This window comes from Pseudophryne corroboree, chromosome 4, assembly GCF_028390025.1.
Source record: "Pseudophryne corroboree isolate aPseCor3 chromosome 4, aPseCor3.hap2, whole genome shotgun sequence".
Classification (NCBI taxonomy): Eukaryota; Metazoa; Chordata; class Amphibia; order Anura; family Myobatrachidae; genus Pseudophryne; species Pseudophryne corroboree.
The window spans coordinates 779,603,371-779,619,588 of record NC_086447.1 but is presented as its reverse complement, the minus strand read 5'-3'; the positions used below and the strand labels follow the sequence as shown (position 1 = coordinate 779,619,588).

The 16,218-nt window shown below is 48.5% G+C and overlaps 1 protein-coding gene across 5 annotated transcripts in view; it reads right to left on the bottom strand.

Moving 5' to 3' along the window:
• The window catches only part of TRERF1 (transcriptional regulating factor 1), a 366,725-nt gene that overhangs the window by 39,094 nt on the left and 311,413 nt on the right, over positions 1–16,218 (bottom strand). For all 5 annotated transcript variants that reach the window (XM_063918304.1, XM_063918300.1, XM_063918302.1 and 2 more), the window contains 2 exons: positions 9,460–9,573; positions 3,861–4,034 (listed from right to left, as the gene is read on the bottom strand). In XM_063918304.1, the coding sequence (XP_063774374.1) occupies positions 3,861–4,034; positions 9,460–9,573 (288 nt within the window). The remainder of the gene's footprint in view (positions 1–3,860; positions 4,035–9,459; positions 9,574–16,218) is intronic.

The following is a 16,218-nucleotide window of genomic DNA, read 5'->3' as shown; positions in this document are numbered from 1 at the left end:
GGAGACTTCTCGAATTCCAACCTGTAACCCTGAGATACTACCTGCAGGATCCAGGGGTCCACCTGCGAGTGAGCCCACTGTGCGCTGAAATTCTTGAGGCGACCCCCCACCGCCCCTGAGTCCGCTTGTAAGGTCCCAGCGTCATGCTGAGGCCTTTGCAGAAGCCGGGGAGGACTTCTGCTCCTGGGAAGGGGCTGCTTGCTGCAGTCTCTTACCCTTTCCTTTGCCTCGGGGCAAATATGAATGTCCTTTTGCTCGCTTGTTCTTATAGGAACGAAAGGACTGCGGCTGAAAAGACTGCGTCTTTTTCTGCTGGGAGGGGACTTGAGGTAAAAGGTGGACTTCCCGGCTGTTGCCGTGGCTACCAAATCCGATAGACCGACCCCAAATAATTCCTCCCCTTTATACGGCAATACTCCCATATGCCGTTTGGAATCCGCATCGCCTGACCACTGTCGTGTCCATAGACTTCTTCTGGCAGATATGGACATCGCACTTACTCTTGATGCCAGAGTGCAGATATCCCTCTGTGCATCTTGCATATAAAGGAATGCATCCTTTAATTGCTCTATAGTCAATAAAATACTGTCCCTATCCAGGGTATCAATATTTTCAGTCAGGGAATCCGACCAAGCCACCCCAGCACTGCACATCCAGGCTGAGGCGATTGCTGGTCACAGTATAACACCAGTATGTGTGTATATACTTTTTAGAGTATTTTCCAGCCTCCTATCAGCTGGATCCTTGAGGGCGGCCGTATCAGGAGACGGTAACGCCACTTGTTTGGATAAACGTGTGAGCGCCTTGTCCACCCTAGGGGGTGTTTCCCAGCGCGCCCTAACCTCTGGCGGGAAAGGGTATAACGCCAATAACTTCTTTGAAATTAGCAGTTTTTTATCAGGGGTAACCCACGCTTCATCACACACGTCATTCAATTCCTCTGATTCAGGAAAAACTACAGGTAGTTTTTTCAGACCCCACATAATACCCCTTTTTGTGGTACTTGCAGTATCAGAGATATGCAAAGCCTCCTTCATTGCCGTGATCATATAACGTGTGGCCCTACTGGAAAATACGTTCGTTTCTTCACCGTCGACACTAGATTTGGTGTCCGTGTCTGGGTCTGTGTCGACCGACTGAGGCAAAGGGCGTTTTACAGCCCCTGACGGTGTTTGAGACGCCTGTACAGGTACGAACTGGTTTGCCGGTCGTCTCATGTCGTCAACCGACTTTTGCAGCGTGCTGACATTATCACGTAATTCCATAAACAAAGCCATCCATTCCGGTGTCGACTCCCTAGGGGGTGACATCACCATTACCGGCAATTGCTCCGCCTCCACACCAACATCGTCCTCATACATGTCGACACACACGTACCGACACACAGCAGACACACAGGGAATGCTCTGATAGAAGACAGGACCCCACTAGCCCTTTGGGGAGACAGAGGGAGAGTTTGCCAGCACACACCAAAGCGCTATAATTATATAGGAACAACCTTATATAAGTGTTGTTTCCTTATAGCTGCTTAAATATATATAATATCGCCAAAAAATGCCCCCCCTCTCTGTTTTTTACCCTGTTTCTGTAGTGCAGTGCAGGGGAGAGCCTGGGAGCCTTCCTAGCAGCGGAGCTGTGTAGGAAAATGGCGCTGTGTGCTGAGGAGATAGGCCCCGCCCCCTATTCCGGCGGGCTCTTCTCCCGGTTTTTCTGAGACCTGGCAGGGGTGAAATACATCCATATAGCCTCATGGACTATATGTGATGTATTCTTTTTAGCCAGAAAGGTATTAACATTGCTGCCCAGGGCGCCCCCCCCAGCGCCCTGCACCCTCAGTGACCGCCGGTGTGAAGTGTGCCTGAGCGCAATGGCGCACAGCTGCAGTGCTGTGCGCTACCTCATGAAGACTGAAAAGCCTTCAGCCGCCGGTTTCTGGACCTCTTCTTACTTCGGCATCTGCAAGGGGGTCGGCGGCGCGGCTCCGGTGACCCATCCAGGCTGTACCTGTGATCGTCCCTCTGGAGCTAGTGTCCAGTAGCCTAAGAAGCAAATCCATCCTGCACGCAGGTGAGTTCACTTCTTCTCCCCTAGGTCCCTCGTTGCAGTGAGCCTGTTGCCAGCAGGACTCACTGAAAATAATAAAACTATCAAAACTTTTACTCTAAGCAGCTCTTTATGAGAGCCACCTAGATTGCACCCTGCTCGGACGGGCACAAAAACCTAACTGAGGCTTGGAGGAGGGTCATAGGGGGAGGAGCCAGTACACACCACCTAGTGGTCAAACTTTTAAATTTTGTGCCCTGTCTCCTGCGGAGCCGCTATTCCCCATGGTCCTGACGGAGTCCCCAGCATCCACTAGGACGTCAGAGAAATCTGCGTTAACTGCACCCTCTGGGCCACTGTACACGGTAATTGCATTGCTCCAGACACTAAACCCGGAATCTATACATTACAGTGCTTTAGCCATGGGCCTTACCACTGAGTATAATTGAACAGCTCTGGGCACTTAGCTCAAAGTAAATCCCCAAGCTATTTGAATTTCTCTCTATATGTTCTGTTGGGTCTATAGGAAAGAAATTACTTCTGATTACCCCAAATTTCTATTTGTTATTGTTAGAAGATTTCACGCTTCACCACTTACCTGGCATGGTTACTTGGTATGTGACGGCAGCCAGCTGGGCTTTCGCTGACATGGTTACACCCTCAGAAAAATGATTTATACTAGGGTAGACAATTACAGTTATACACATATATATAGTGACACATGGGGTGGGGGGGGAGGGGGCGGGGGGCAATGTGCACTGATACAGAAGGGTCTATTGACACTGGTGGGTGGGGTGGCTGTGTCACTGGGGATCTATCACCACTGGAGGATGGGGGATGTTACTGGGTATTTGTTGCTGCTTGGGGAAGGTATGGACACTGGGGGGGGGGGGGGGAGGTCATTTTACAACGTGGTCCTATGGATATAGTCGGGGGAGGGGGTGCGAGACACATACTGGGTGTATATTTTTTCAATAAAATCTTTAAATATCTTTTTTTAAATATGTTCTAAAATAGCCAGCTAAGTGGTTAAAAGCAATTGACTAAACATCAGGGCTTATGGATGGATTTGCTTCAATACAAGTTTCCTAGAGCTTTCAGTTGGTAGTACAGTATGTTGAAATAAATACCTTTTAATTTTTTTTTTTAAGAGAACTGGGCACAGGGAATCAGCAATACAATTTCCATGATTCTTCTTACAGATCTTTCAGGCAATAAAGTGTTACCCAGAGATTTACCACCAAAATAAACCAAGTTGTAGTCAGTTTAGGTGTGAAATAGGTGTGTTTGTACAAGATCTCACGCACAAATATAGCCCAGTCAAACAAGTATATATATATATTATTTTTTACAAGCGATTGTGTCTGGGACCTGGATCAAAAAACAATTCCAGGGCACATGCTGGAACCACAGACTGTCACTGACTCAGAGAGGAGAACCTGACCGGCCTTCCTGTAATCCTACTGTAGTTTCTGGTTATTTACAATAGGTGGTCGGAAATGCAGAATATTTGCCTACTTTTCCTTTTTAACTCTCTGTGACCAGGTGGCCAATAATTTATTGAATATACAATGAATTGCTCTGATAAGATATACTTTGTTTCAAGTAACAGGTGCTATACTTTCTGACGTTTTCATGGAGGGGTGAGGAGGTGAGCATTTTCAACATTTGGCCCCATAACCCCCCAACGTGTGTATTCTGCCCTGTCCCTTAATATACCACTGGAATAACAATATGCTTTCCTATTGCTCCTGTACAATTGTCACAATACCGTGGATGACATGCAAAGGTTTGGAGAAGGGACAGGATGTACTTACAGCTCCGCAGTTTCCCATTTCACACACAAAGGAGCCGGCAGGAGGTCCAAGGTTTGCGCTGACACAATGGTCTCTCTCTGATGGGTGCAGGACGTCTAGGGATTTCTGTACTTGCTCACAGTCCTGCTCATATTTCCTCAGATCCTCCTCCTCATATGCATCATCAATACTAGTCTAAGAGTGAAACTTTAATGAGAAAAGCCCAATGGTGCACAGTGGAGATAGGAGGGTTATTATTTTTATCCTATATTTATATAGTGCCACTGAAATAAGCATCAGGGTGGCTGAAATCAAGGGCTAGGTGCCGTTGTAGGGAGTATGGTGTAGGAGATAGTCTAAGTAAGAGAAGGGAAAGCACATGAGGGAAGAGGGCCCTGCTCGTGAGAGCTTACATTATAAAGGGAAGGGGCAGACAGACGGGTGACACAGATGGGATAGACAGTGAGCGTGGAATGGTTACAAAGAAATACTGTTTGCCACTACTGGAGGATGACTGATATAAAAATAATCTCAAGAACAACTAACTATAAAACATGAAATTGTCAGAGTATAATTAACAAATTCTTACTTCAACACAATATAACAACCACACAGCTCTAAATCACTGTTTAAAGTCTCAGAATTCTTCATGTGTTTATCCACCAATCTATAATTTGTACAATACACCACTACTTTGATACAACCCAGTAATATAAAATGAGGTCTTTGAGCAGCCCCTGAGTGATGCCGGGTATAGAAGCTCCACTTTGCTAAGCAATGATTTGTTTATGCCAATTTATTTCTTGCCTCACCCACTCCAGTGTGCACTAACTTACCCTCCTCTCTCTATCCATTACAGGCAATACACTCTCATCTATCTCTCAAGTCATCTTTATCTCCTCCCTCAGCTTCACTCCACATATTGGGGGAGATTCAAATGTTTGAAAAGTCAGTTGGGTGTGTTTTTTTCTGTCTATTAGATAGGAAAAAACAGACTCCCAACTGATTTTTCAAACATTTGAATCTCCCCCATTGAGTCCTTCTCCCATTCCTGTCACTTCCAACATCCCCAGGATCCGGCCCTTTCTCACCTTGCAACCAACCAAAACTCTCACTCCCTCACTATCTCTCACCAAGATTACTGTAACCTCCCTCTTTCTGGTCTTCCCAAGTCCCAAATCGCCCTACCTTATTTTCCTCTCTTGCCGCTCTACCTCAGCTGACCCTCTCTCCCAAACGATGCACTGAATCCGTCTTTAGAATCAAGTGCAAACTTCTCACTCTAATTTGCAAAGCCGCGCCCCTCTCCTCTATGAGGGTAATTCAGAATTGATCGCAACAGCAAATTTGTTAGCAGTTGGGCAAAACCATGTGTACTGCAGGTGCGGCAGATATAACATGTGCAGAGAGAGTTAGATTTGGGTGGGTTATTTTGTTTCTGTGCAGGGTAAATACTGGCTGCTTTATTTTTACACTGCAATTCTGTGTTCTGCTTATAGTCTATCAACTTGTTGGTGACTGGTCATTATACAATTTTGTATTGTTCAATTTATTCCTTGTTGCCTGTGTATTGTCTAATACTGTTAAATGTGATTTCTGTTCACGCCCTATATATGGCGCTGTGGGCCATTTGTGGCGCCGAACAAATAAAAGATTATAATAAAGTAAAAACAAAGACAATATGCTAGGAAGATTGGGTCACGTATAAAGCATACTATATTTTATTAATTCCACATCTTATGTTTTAAGGCCCCCATACACCTACGGTACTGATTACCCGATCCACTGGCACCGCCGACTAGCAATCAACAATTTTAAAATCCCTGATTTGCCAATTCCAACTGTTTTCAGTCTGGATCTGGGAATCTGGAATTTTGAACACATTTATTATTCCCTATTCCCTTGATCCGGCTGTCGGGGGATCTGGAAAATCCCCCAATATACCTGTGATTATGGGGTCCATAACTCTATATTATACTATATGATGTAGAATAGGGCCACAATACATCACAGATATACAGTATTTAAAAATCCCATGTTTAAAAAGGATTCCCCAATCCTGACTGAAAATGGTTGGGATTGGCAAATCTGGGGTTTTTAACATATTTCATGAGGAGATCCTGGGCCTCCCAAAGCCCTAAACTGTTGAAGAGGGTGAGTAATCCCTAATTACGTTGTATGGCACAAATAAAACAAAAAGCAGGGCAAAGAACCCATATAGGAAAAGAGACTCGCCCATGAAAATAGGGCATGAGCCCAGTTATAGAGAAAGGGAGTCAGAGTCCCACATTATGGGGAGAGAGGGATAGCCCCAACGGGTCTACTACGTAATGCCGGCTGTCGTGATCCCGGCGCCGGCATGCCGGTAGCGGGGCAAGCGCAAAAGAGCCCCTTCCGGGCTTGTTGCACTCGCTAGGGTGCGGGCATGATGGCGTGCTATTTATTCTCCCTCCAGGGGTGTCATGGACACCCCAAGAGGGAGAATAGTTGTCGGTATACCGGCGCCGGTATGCTGAGTTCCGGGATCCCGACAGCCGGCATATCAAATGCCTCCCAGCCCCAACATACAAAGCCCCCAGCATCTAGTAAAGGGAGAGGTCACTGGAGAGTCAGTATGGCTAAGAAGAAGTTGGAAGCCCTATAACAGAGTAAAAAAGGGGTGATGCCCTAAGTGAGAATGGGCAAGTGCAGCAGAGGAGCCCCTAATGTGATGGGAAGTGCGGCAGATGTGTCATAATGAGATGAAGAGCTGTGAAAAAGAGATGCAAAGTTGCTATAAAGAGATGCAGAGCTGTTATAAGATAGATGTTGAGCTGTGATAGAGTGCACAGCTGTTATAAAGAGAAGCAGGGCTGTTATAAAGAGAAGCAGTGCTGTTACAAAGAGAAGCCGAGCTGTTATAAAGAGAAGCAGTGCTGTTATAAAGAGAAGCAGTGCTGTTATAAAGAGATGCAGAGCTGATAGAATGAGACACAGAGCTGTGATAAGGAGAGCTGTTGTAAAGTAATACAGAACTGTTATAAAGAGATACAGAGCTGTGATAAAGAGATGCAGAGCTGTGATAAGGAGAGCTGTTGTAAAGTAATACAGAACTGTTATAAAGAGATGCAGAGCTCTTATAAATAGATATGCAGAGTTGTTATAAAGCACGGGTGGGGAACCTCCGGCCCGTGGGCCTTGTACGGCCCGGAGAAGCATTTTGTTTGGCCTGAGGCCCTTCCAAGGCAGCTGCAGAGTGTAGAGCCGTCTGCCGCGCACGGCATCATGGGAGATGTAGTTTTCTTACAGGCTGACAAGTTAAATCATAGCTCTTTCCCATAGGTTTTCATTAAAAAAAATAACACAGGCTCATCGTACATATGCTATATGAAATGTTACTTTTCACTACATATCACATCGGTTCAATGCGATATATAGCTTTCTTAAGTAGCAATTAATATATACTTACCTTTCCGGTAATCTGGTATCCAGGGCTCTCACGATCCTGTCTTCAGCTGCAGTCCTCTGCGAAGCGTGGAGTTAGCATGCAGGTCCCTTCTGCGCATGCACTGGTGGCTGCTGGTCTATAAAGGGCGCAGAGCAAGTGGCAGGTGACGGACAGAGGAAGGGAAGTACTAAACTTCCCTGCCTTTATGCATTGAACTTCAGATTACGCTATCCTGAGATGGGAAATCTCAACATAGCGTCCTTTAATGAATCGCACTCGCCATAATAAAGAATGGCGCTGCGATTCAGGTACGGAGCGGGGACTTCTCCACTGAAACCTGATATGTGAATACAACGTAGCAGAGAAAAACCCTGTTTTCAGCAAAATGGGGCCTTTCTCTGCTCTTCGAATAGACCTCTTAATATAGAGCTATGGGTAATTATCAAGTAGAAGTTTATTTTACAAAATGGTGGTGGACTTGGTTTGCCCCGTACATGACAACTTAATTTTGTGATAATGTATTAGGTATGAAAGAGATTATTTTTCTTTTTTACTTCAAAAATATGCCTAGTTAGACACTTTGATATTACAGTCATCTTTTTTTTTCTTTTTAAACTTTGTGTTAAGTTTTAATAAAAATTGATAATTGTTAAAACTTGTATAAATGTCCCGTACGTGACAGTGGAATGGCCCAGAGGCAGAACTGTGATAAAGAAATGAAGAGCTGTGATAAATAGATACAGAAGCTGTGATATCTTAAAGAGAAGCCGAGTTGTGATAACTAAATAAGAGTCAGCAGGGCCGTAACTACGTGTGTGCCAAGGGGGCTTGGCACACAGCGCAGTTGCCCTGGGGGCGCAACGGCCAGCGGCATGTAATGAGTCAAATTGACTCATTACATGCCGCCTCTGTGTGCGCCGTGCGCCGCGCTGGAGGGAGAAGAGACCAGCGCCGGGTTCAAGGAGGAGGAGGGAGGGGGAGCATGGAGCCGCAGCAGCGCTATTTGATTGGTAGTAAGCGCCGCTGCAGCATCCCCCTCTCCTTCTGTATTGGCTGCCCGGCGCTGCTATGGATGCTGGGATGCGGTTCCTTCATCCAAGCATCCACAGCAGCGCCAGGCAACCAATACAGAAGGAGAGGGGGATGCTGCAGCGGCGCTTACTACCAATCAAATAGCGCTGCTGCGGCTCCCTGCTCCCCCTCCCTCCTCCTCCTTCTCACCACACACAGCCTGCACCGAGAGGGAGCTGCACGAGGAGCCTGTCAGCGGGGAGAAGGTAAGTATGTCTCTCTCTCTCTCTCTCTTTCTCTCTCTCTCAGGGGGACACCGTCTGCCGCAATGTGTAAAAAGGGGTCCTGGCTGCCGCAATGTATAAAAAGGGGGTCTGGCTGCCGCAATGTGTAAAAAGGGGGCCTGGCTGCCGCAATGTGTAAAATGGGGTCCTGGCTGCCGCAATGTGTAAAAAGGGGGACTGGCTGCCGCAATGTGTAAAATGGGGTCCTGGCTGCCGCAATGTGTAAAAAGGGGGACTGGCTGCTGTAATGTGTAAAAAGGGGGGGTCCTGGCTGCCGCAATGTGTAAAATGGGGTCCTGGCTGCCGCAATGTGTAAAAAGGAGTCCTGGCTGCCGCAATGTGTAAAAAGGGGGACTGGCTGCCGCAATGTGTAAAAAGGGTGCCTGGCTGCCGCAATGTGTAAAGAGGGGGCCTGGCTGCCGCAATGTGTAAAGAGGGGGACTGGCTTCCGTAATGTGTAAAAAGGGGGACGCTGTCTGCTGTAATGTATAAAAGGGGCTCTACCTGGTGTAGTGGCGCTACTGTGCAGCGTAATTTGAATAATGTAGACTACTGTGCACCGTAGTATGAATTGCTGTTATTTTGTGGCCACGCCCCTATACATTTTTCGCGCGCCTGCGGCGCGCACTGCCCCTGTCTTACATGGGGGGGCGCCACTGTCGTTTCTTGCACACAGCGCTAAAATGGCTAGTTACGGCACTGAGAGTCAGACTTACACTATGCTCTATGAGAGCGGCATAGTGAGATTGAGAAGCAGTTCTGAGCAACACTTGGAGTAAATTGTAATAGCCTGTGAGAAGCAGGAGGTGCGGGACTTTGCCCTGAATTTTTGAAGCGGAAATCATTTACACGGCAAGACCAGAGTGGTGAGACAATTTCACACAAGTGATTAACTTACTGTATCATCTTCATGAAGTTGAACCAGCCGTGTTCTTTGTCTGCGGCCCATGTGTAGTATTTTTTTCCAAGTATAATAATATTCTACGCACTGTGACACAGTCTTTGTCTTTATCTAGAATACAAATATATTCACATCATTGAAATTCCATGCATGTCATTGCTATAATTAATATTTTCTTTATTTTTCACATACGGCTGATGCAGATCCCAGGGTATATATGAGTGGGTGAGACAAATCCATAACAGTTGATTTTAAAAGCGTTGAATTGACAGTGTTTTTGTAAAATGCAAGATGAAAGAAAATAAGAATTTACTCACCGGTAATTCTATTTCTCGTAGTCCGTAGTGGATGCTGGGAACTCCGTAAGGACCATGGGGAATAGCGGGCTCCGAAGGAGGCTGGGCACTCTAGAAAGATTTATGACTACCTGGTGTGCACTGGCTCCTCCCACTATGACCCTCCTCCAAGCCTCAGTTAGGACACTGTGCCCGGACGAGCTGACATAATAAGGAAGGATTTAGAATCCCGGGTAAGACTCTTACCAGCCACACCAATCACACCGTACAACTCGTGATACTATATCCAGTTTGACAGTATGAAAACAACTGAGCCTCTCAACAGATGGCTCAACAATAACCCTTTAGTTAACAATAACTATTTACAAGTATTGCAGACAATCCGCACTTGGGATGGCCGCCCAGCATCCACTACGGACTACGAGAAATAGAATTACCGGTGAGTAAATTCTTATTTTCTCTGACGTCCTAGTGGATGCTGGGAACTCCGTAAGGACCATGGGGATTATACCAAAGCTCCCAAACGGGCGGGAGAGTGCGGATGACTCTGCAGCACCAAATGAGAGAACTCCAGGTCCTCCTCAGCCAGGGTATCAAATTTGTAGAATTTTGCAAACGTGTTTGCCCCTGACCAAGTAGCTGCTCGGCAAAGTTGTAAAGCCGAGACCCCTCGGGCAGCCGCCCAAGATGAGCCCACCTTCCTTGTGGAATGGGCATTTACAGATTTTGGCTGTGGCAGGCCAGCCACAGAATGTGCAAGCTGAATTTGTACTACAAAGCCAGCGAGCAATAGACTGCTTAGAAGCAGGAGCACCCAGCTTGTTGGGTGCATACAGGATAAACAGCGAGTCAGATTTTCTGACTCCAGCCGTCCTGGAAACATATATTTTCAGGGCCCTGAGAACGTCTAGCAACTTGGAGTCCTCCAAATCCTTAGTAGCCGCAGGCACCACAATAGGCTGGTTCAAGTGAAACGCTGACACCACCTTAGGGAGAAATTGGGGACGAGTCCTCAATTCTGCCCTATCCATATGGAAAATCAGATAAGGGCTTTTACATGATAAAGCCGCCAATTCTGACACTCGCCTGGCTGAAGCCAAGGCCAATAACATGACCACTTTCCACGTGAGATATTTCAGATCCACGGTTTTTAGTGGCTCAAACCAATGTGATTTTAAGAAACTCAACACCACGTTGAGATCCCAAGGTGCCACAGGAGGCACAAACGGGGGCTGAATATGCAGCACTCCTTTCACAAATGTCTGAACTTCAGGTACTGAAGCTAGTTCTTTTTGAAAGAAAATCGACAGAGCCGAGATCTGTACTTTAATGGAGCCTAGTTTTAGGCCCATATTCACTCCTGCTTGCAGGAAATGCAGAAATCGACCTAGTTGAAATTCCTCTGTTGGGGCCTTTTTGGCCTCGCAACATGCAACATATTTTCGCCATATGCGGTGATAATGCTTTGCCGTAACATCTTTCCTGGCCTTAATAAGCGTTGGAATGACTTCTTCCGGAATACCCTTTTCCTTTAGGATCCGGTGTTCAACCGCCATGCCGTCAAACGCAGCCGCGGTAAGTCTTGGAACAGACAGGGCCCCTGCTGTAGCAGGTCCTGTCTGAGCGGTAGAGGCCACGGGTCCTCTGAGAGCATCTCTTGAAGTTCCGGGTACCACGCTCGTCTTGGCCAATCCGGAACCACGAGAATTGTGTTTACTCCTCGCTTTCTTATTATTCTCAATACCTTTGGTATGAGAGGCAGAGGAGGGAACACATAAACCGACTGGTACACCCACAGTGTCACTAGAGCGTCCACAGCTACCGCCTGAGGGTCCCTTGACCTGGCGCAATATCTTTTTAACTTTTTGTTGAGGCGGGACGCCATCATGTCCAACTGTGGTTTTTCCCAACGGTTTACCAGCATCTGGAAGACTTCTGGATGAAGTCCCCACTCTCCCGGGTGGAGGTCGTGTCTGCTGAGGAAGTCTGCTTCCCAGTTGTCCACTCCCGGAATGAACACTGCTGACAGTGCTAGTACATGATTCTCCGCCCATCGGAGGATTCTTGTGGCTTCTGCCATCGCCATCCTGCTTCTTGTGCCGCCCTGTCGATTTACATGGGCGACTGCCGTGATGTTGTCTGACTGGATCAGCACCGGCTGGTGTAGGAGCAGGGATTTTGCTTGACTTAGGGCATTGTAGATGGCCCTTAGTTCCAGAATATTTATGTGAAGGGAAGTCTCCTGACTCAACCATAGTTCTTGGAAGTTTCTTCCCTGTGTGACTGCCCCCCAGCCTCGAAGGCTGGCATCCGTGGTCACCAGGACCCAGTCCTGTATGCCGAACCTGCGGCCCTCTAGAAGATGGGCACTCTGCAGCCACCACAGTAGAGACACCCTGGTTCTTGGAGACAGGGTTATCAAGCGATGCATCTGAAGATGCGATCCGGACCACTGGTCCAACAGGTCCCACTGAAAGATTCTGGCATGGAACCTGCCGAAGGGAATTGCTTCGTAAGAAGCCACCATCTTTCCCAGGACCCGCGTGCAGCGATGCACTGATACCTGTTTTGGTTTCAGGAGGTCTCTGACTAGAGATGACAACTCCCTGGCTTTCTCCTCCGGGAGAAACACTTTTTTCTGGACTGTATCCAGAATCATACCCAGGAACAGTAGCCGTGTCGTCGGAACCAGCTGTGACTTCGGGATATTCAGAATCCAGCCGTGCTGGTGCAGCACCTCCTGAGATAGTGCTACTCCCACCAACAACTGTTCCTTGGACCTCGCTTTTATTAGGAGATCGTCCAAGTACGGGATAATTAAAACTCCATTTTTTCGAAGGAGTATCATCATTTCCGCCATCACCTTGGTAAATACCCTTGGTGCCGTGGACAGTCCAAACGGCAGCGTCTGGAATTGGTAATGGCAATCCTGTACCACAAATCTGAGGTACTCCTGGTGAGGATGGAAAATGGGGACATGCAAGTAAGTATCCTTGATGTCCAGGGATACCATGTAATCCCCCTCTTCCAGGCTCGCAATAACCGCCCTGAGCGATTCCATCTTGAACTTGAATTTTTTTATGTATGTGTTCAAGGATTTCAAATTTAAAATGGGTCTCACCGAACCGTCCGGTGTCGGTACCACAAATAGTGTGGAATAGTAACCCCGGCCTTGTTGAAGTAGGGGTACCTTGATTATCACCTGCTGGGAATACAGCTTGTGAATTGCCGCTAGCACCGCCTCCCTGTCTGAGGGAGCAATCGGCAAGGCAGATTTTAGGAACCGGTGGGGTGGAGACGCCTCGAATTCCAGTTTGTACCCCTGAGATACTATTTGAAGGATCCAGAGATCCACCTGTGAGCGAGCCCACTGATCGCTGAAATTCTTGAGGCGGCCCCCCACCGTACCAGGCTCCGCCTGTGGAGCCCCACCGTCATGCGGCGGACTTGGCAGAAGAAGCGGGGGAGGACTTTTGCTCCTGGGAACCTGCTGTTTGTTGCAGCCTTTTTCCCCTACCTCTGCCTCTGGATAGAAAAGACCCGCCTTTTCCACGCCTGTTTTTCTGGGTCCGAAAGGACTGAACCTGATAAAACGGCGCCTTCTTAGGCTGTGAGGGGACATGGGGTAAAAATGCTGACTTCCCAGACGTTGCTGTGGAAACTAGGTCCGAGAGACCATCCCCAAATAATTCCTCACCCTTATATGGCAACACTTCCATGTGCCTTTTAGAATCTGCATCTCCTGTCCACTGGCGAGTCCATAAGCCTCTCCTAGCAGAAATGGACAATGCACTAACTTTAGATGCCAGTCAGCAGATTTCCCTCTGTGCATCTCTCATATATAAGACTGAGTCTTTTATATGGTCTATGGTTAACAGGATCGTGTCTCTGTCTAATGTGTCAATATTTTCTGACAGTTTATCTGACCACACAGCGGCAGCACTGCACATCCAAGCTGACGCAATAGCTGGCCTAAGTATAATGCCTGAGTGTGTATATACAGACTTCAGGATCGCCTCCTGCTTTCTATCAGCAGGTTCCTTGAGGGCGGCCGGAGACGGTAGTGCCACCTTTTTAGACAAACGTGTGAGCGCTTTATCCACCCTAGGAGGTGTTTCCCAACGTGACCTATCCTCTGGCGGGAAAGGGATCGCCATTAGTACCTTCTTAGGAATTACCAATTTTTTATCACGGAAAGCCCACGCTTCTTCACACACTTCATTTAATTCATCTGATGGGGGAAAAACTACGGGTAGTTTTTTCTCCCCAAACATAATACCCTTTTTAGTGGTACCTGTATTTATATCAGAAATGTGTAACACCTCTTTCATTGCCTCAATCATGCAGTGAATGGCCTTAGTGGGCATCAGATTAGACACATCGTCGTCGACACTGGTGTCAGTATCAGTGTCGACATCTGGGTCTGCGGTCTGAGGTAGCGGGCGTTTTAGAGCCCCTGATGACCTGTGCGACGCCTGGACAGGCACGAGCTGAGAAGTCGGCTGTCCCACATTTGGCATGTCGTCAAATTTCTTATGTAAGGAGTCTATACGTGCACTAATTTCTTTCCATAAGCTCAACCACTCAGGTGTCTGCCCCGCAGGGGGTGACATCCCTTCTAAAGGCATCTGCTCCGTCTCCACATCATTATCCTCATCAAACATGTCGACACAGCCGTACCGACACACCGCACACACACAAAGAATGCTCCAACAGAAGACAGGACCCACAAAAGCCCTTTGGGGGGACAGAGTGAGAGTATGCCAGCACACACCAGAGCGCTATATAATGCAGGGACTAACTGAGTTATGTCCCCTATAGCTGCTTTTTCTATATAATTTATACAGCGCCTAAATTTAGTGCCCCCCCTCTCTTTTTTTACCCTTTTCTGTAGTGTAGACTGCAGGGGAGAGCCAGGGAGCTTCCTTCCAGCGGATCTGTGAAGGAGAAATGGCGCCAGTGTGCTGCAGGAGATAGCTCCGCCCCTTTTCCGCGGACTATTCTCCCGCTTTTTTCTGGATTCTGGCATGGGTATTTTCCACATATATAGCCTCTGGGGCTATATATTGTGGTATTTTTGCCAGCCAAGGTGTTATAATTGCTTCTCAGGCCGCCCCCCCCCCCAGCGCCCTGCACCCTCAGTGACCGGAGTGTGAAGTGTGTGTGAGGAGCAATGGCGCACAGCTGCAGTGCTGTGCGCTACCTTGGTGAAGACTGATGTCTTCTGCCGCCGATTTTTCGGACCTCTTCTTGCTTCTGGCTCTGTAAGGGGGACGGCGGCGCGGCTCCGGGACCGAACACCAAGGACTGGGCCTGCGGTCGATCCCTCTGGAGCTAATGGTGTCCAGTAGCCTAAGAAGCCCAATCCGGCTGCAAGCAGGCGAGTTCGCTTCTTCTCCCCTTAGTCCCTCGCTGCAGTGAGCCTGTTGCCAGCAGGTCTCACTGAAAATACCGTATATACTCGAGTATAAGCCGACTTTTTCAGCACTTTTTTTTGTGCTGAAAAAGCCACCTCGGCTTATACTCGAGTCAGTGACAGGCAGAGGCAGAGCAGTGTGAAGGAGGGACATGGAGCGCACAGCGCGCGGCGCTCCTGTGTCCCTCCTGCATCTCCGGCGGCAGCAGCGGCGGTTCTATTACAGGAAATACCCGTTCGTGACCTCTGATCACGAACCGGCACTTCCTATAATAGACCCGCCGCGGCCGCCGAAGATGCAGGAGGGACACAGGAGAGCCGCGCACGCTGTGTGCTTCGTGTCCCTCCAGAAGACAGCGCGGGATCGACGGAGGGGTAAGTAACAACACTGTGGGGCATACCTGGCACTTGGGGAGGGAACGTATCTGGCAGCACTGTGGGGGCATATCTGGCAGCACTGTGGGGGCATATCTGGCAGCACTGTGGGGGCATATCTGGCAGCACTGTGGGGGCATATCTGGCAGCACTGTGGGGGCATATCTGGCAGCACTGTGGGGGCATATCTGGCAGCACTGTGGGGGCATAACTGGCAGCACTGTGGGGGCATAACTGGCAGCACTGTGGGGGCATATCTGGCAGCACTGTGGGGGCATATCTGGCAGCACTGTGGGGGCATATCTGGCAGCACTGTGGGGGCATATCTGGCAGCACTGTGGGGGCATAACTGGCAGCACTGTGGGGGCATAACTGGCAGCACTGTGGGGGCATATCTGGCAGCACTGTGGGGGCATAACTGGCAGCACTGTGGGGGCATAACTGGCAGCACTGTGGGGGCATATCTGGCAGCACTGTGGGGGCATATCTGGCAGCACTGTGGGGGCATATCTGGCAGCACTGTGGGGGCATATCTGGCAGCACTGTGGGGGCATAACTGGCAGCACTGTGGGGGCATAACTGGCAGCACTGTGGGGGCATAACTGGCAGCACTGTGGGGGCATATCTGGCAGCACTGTGGGGGCATAACTGGCAGCACTGTGGGGGCAT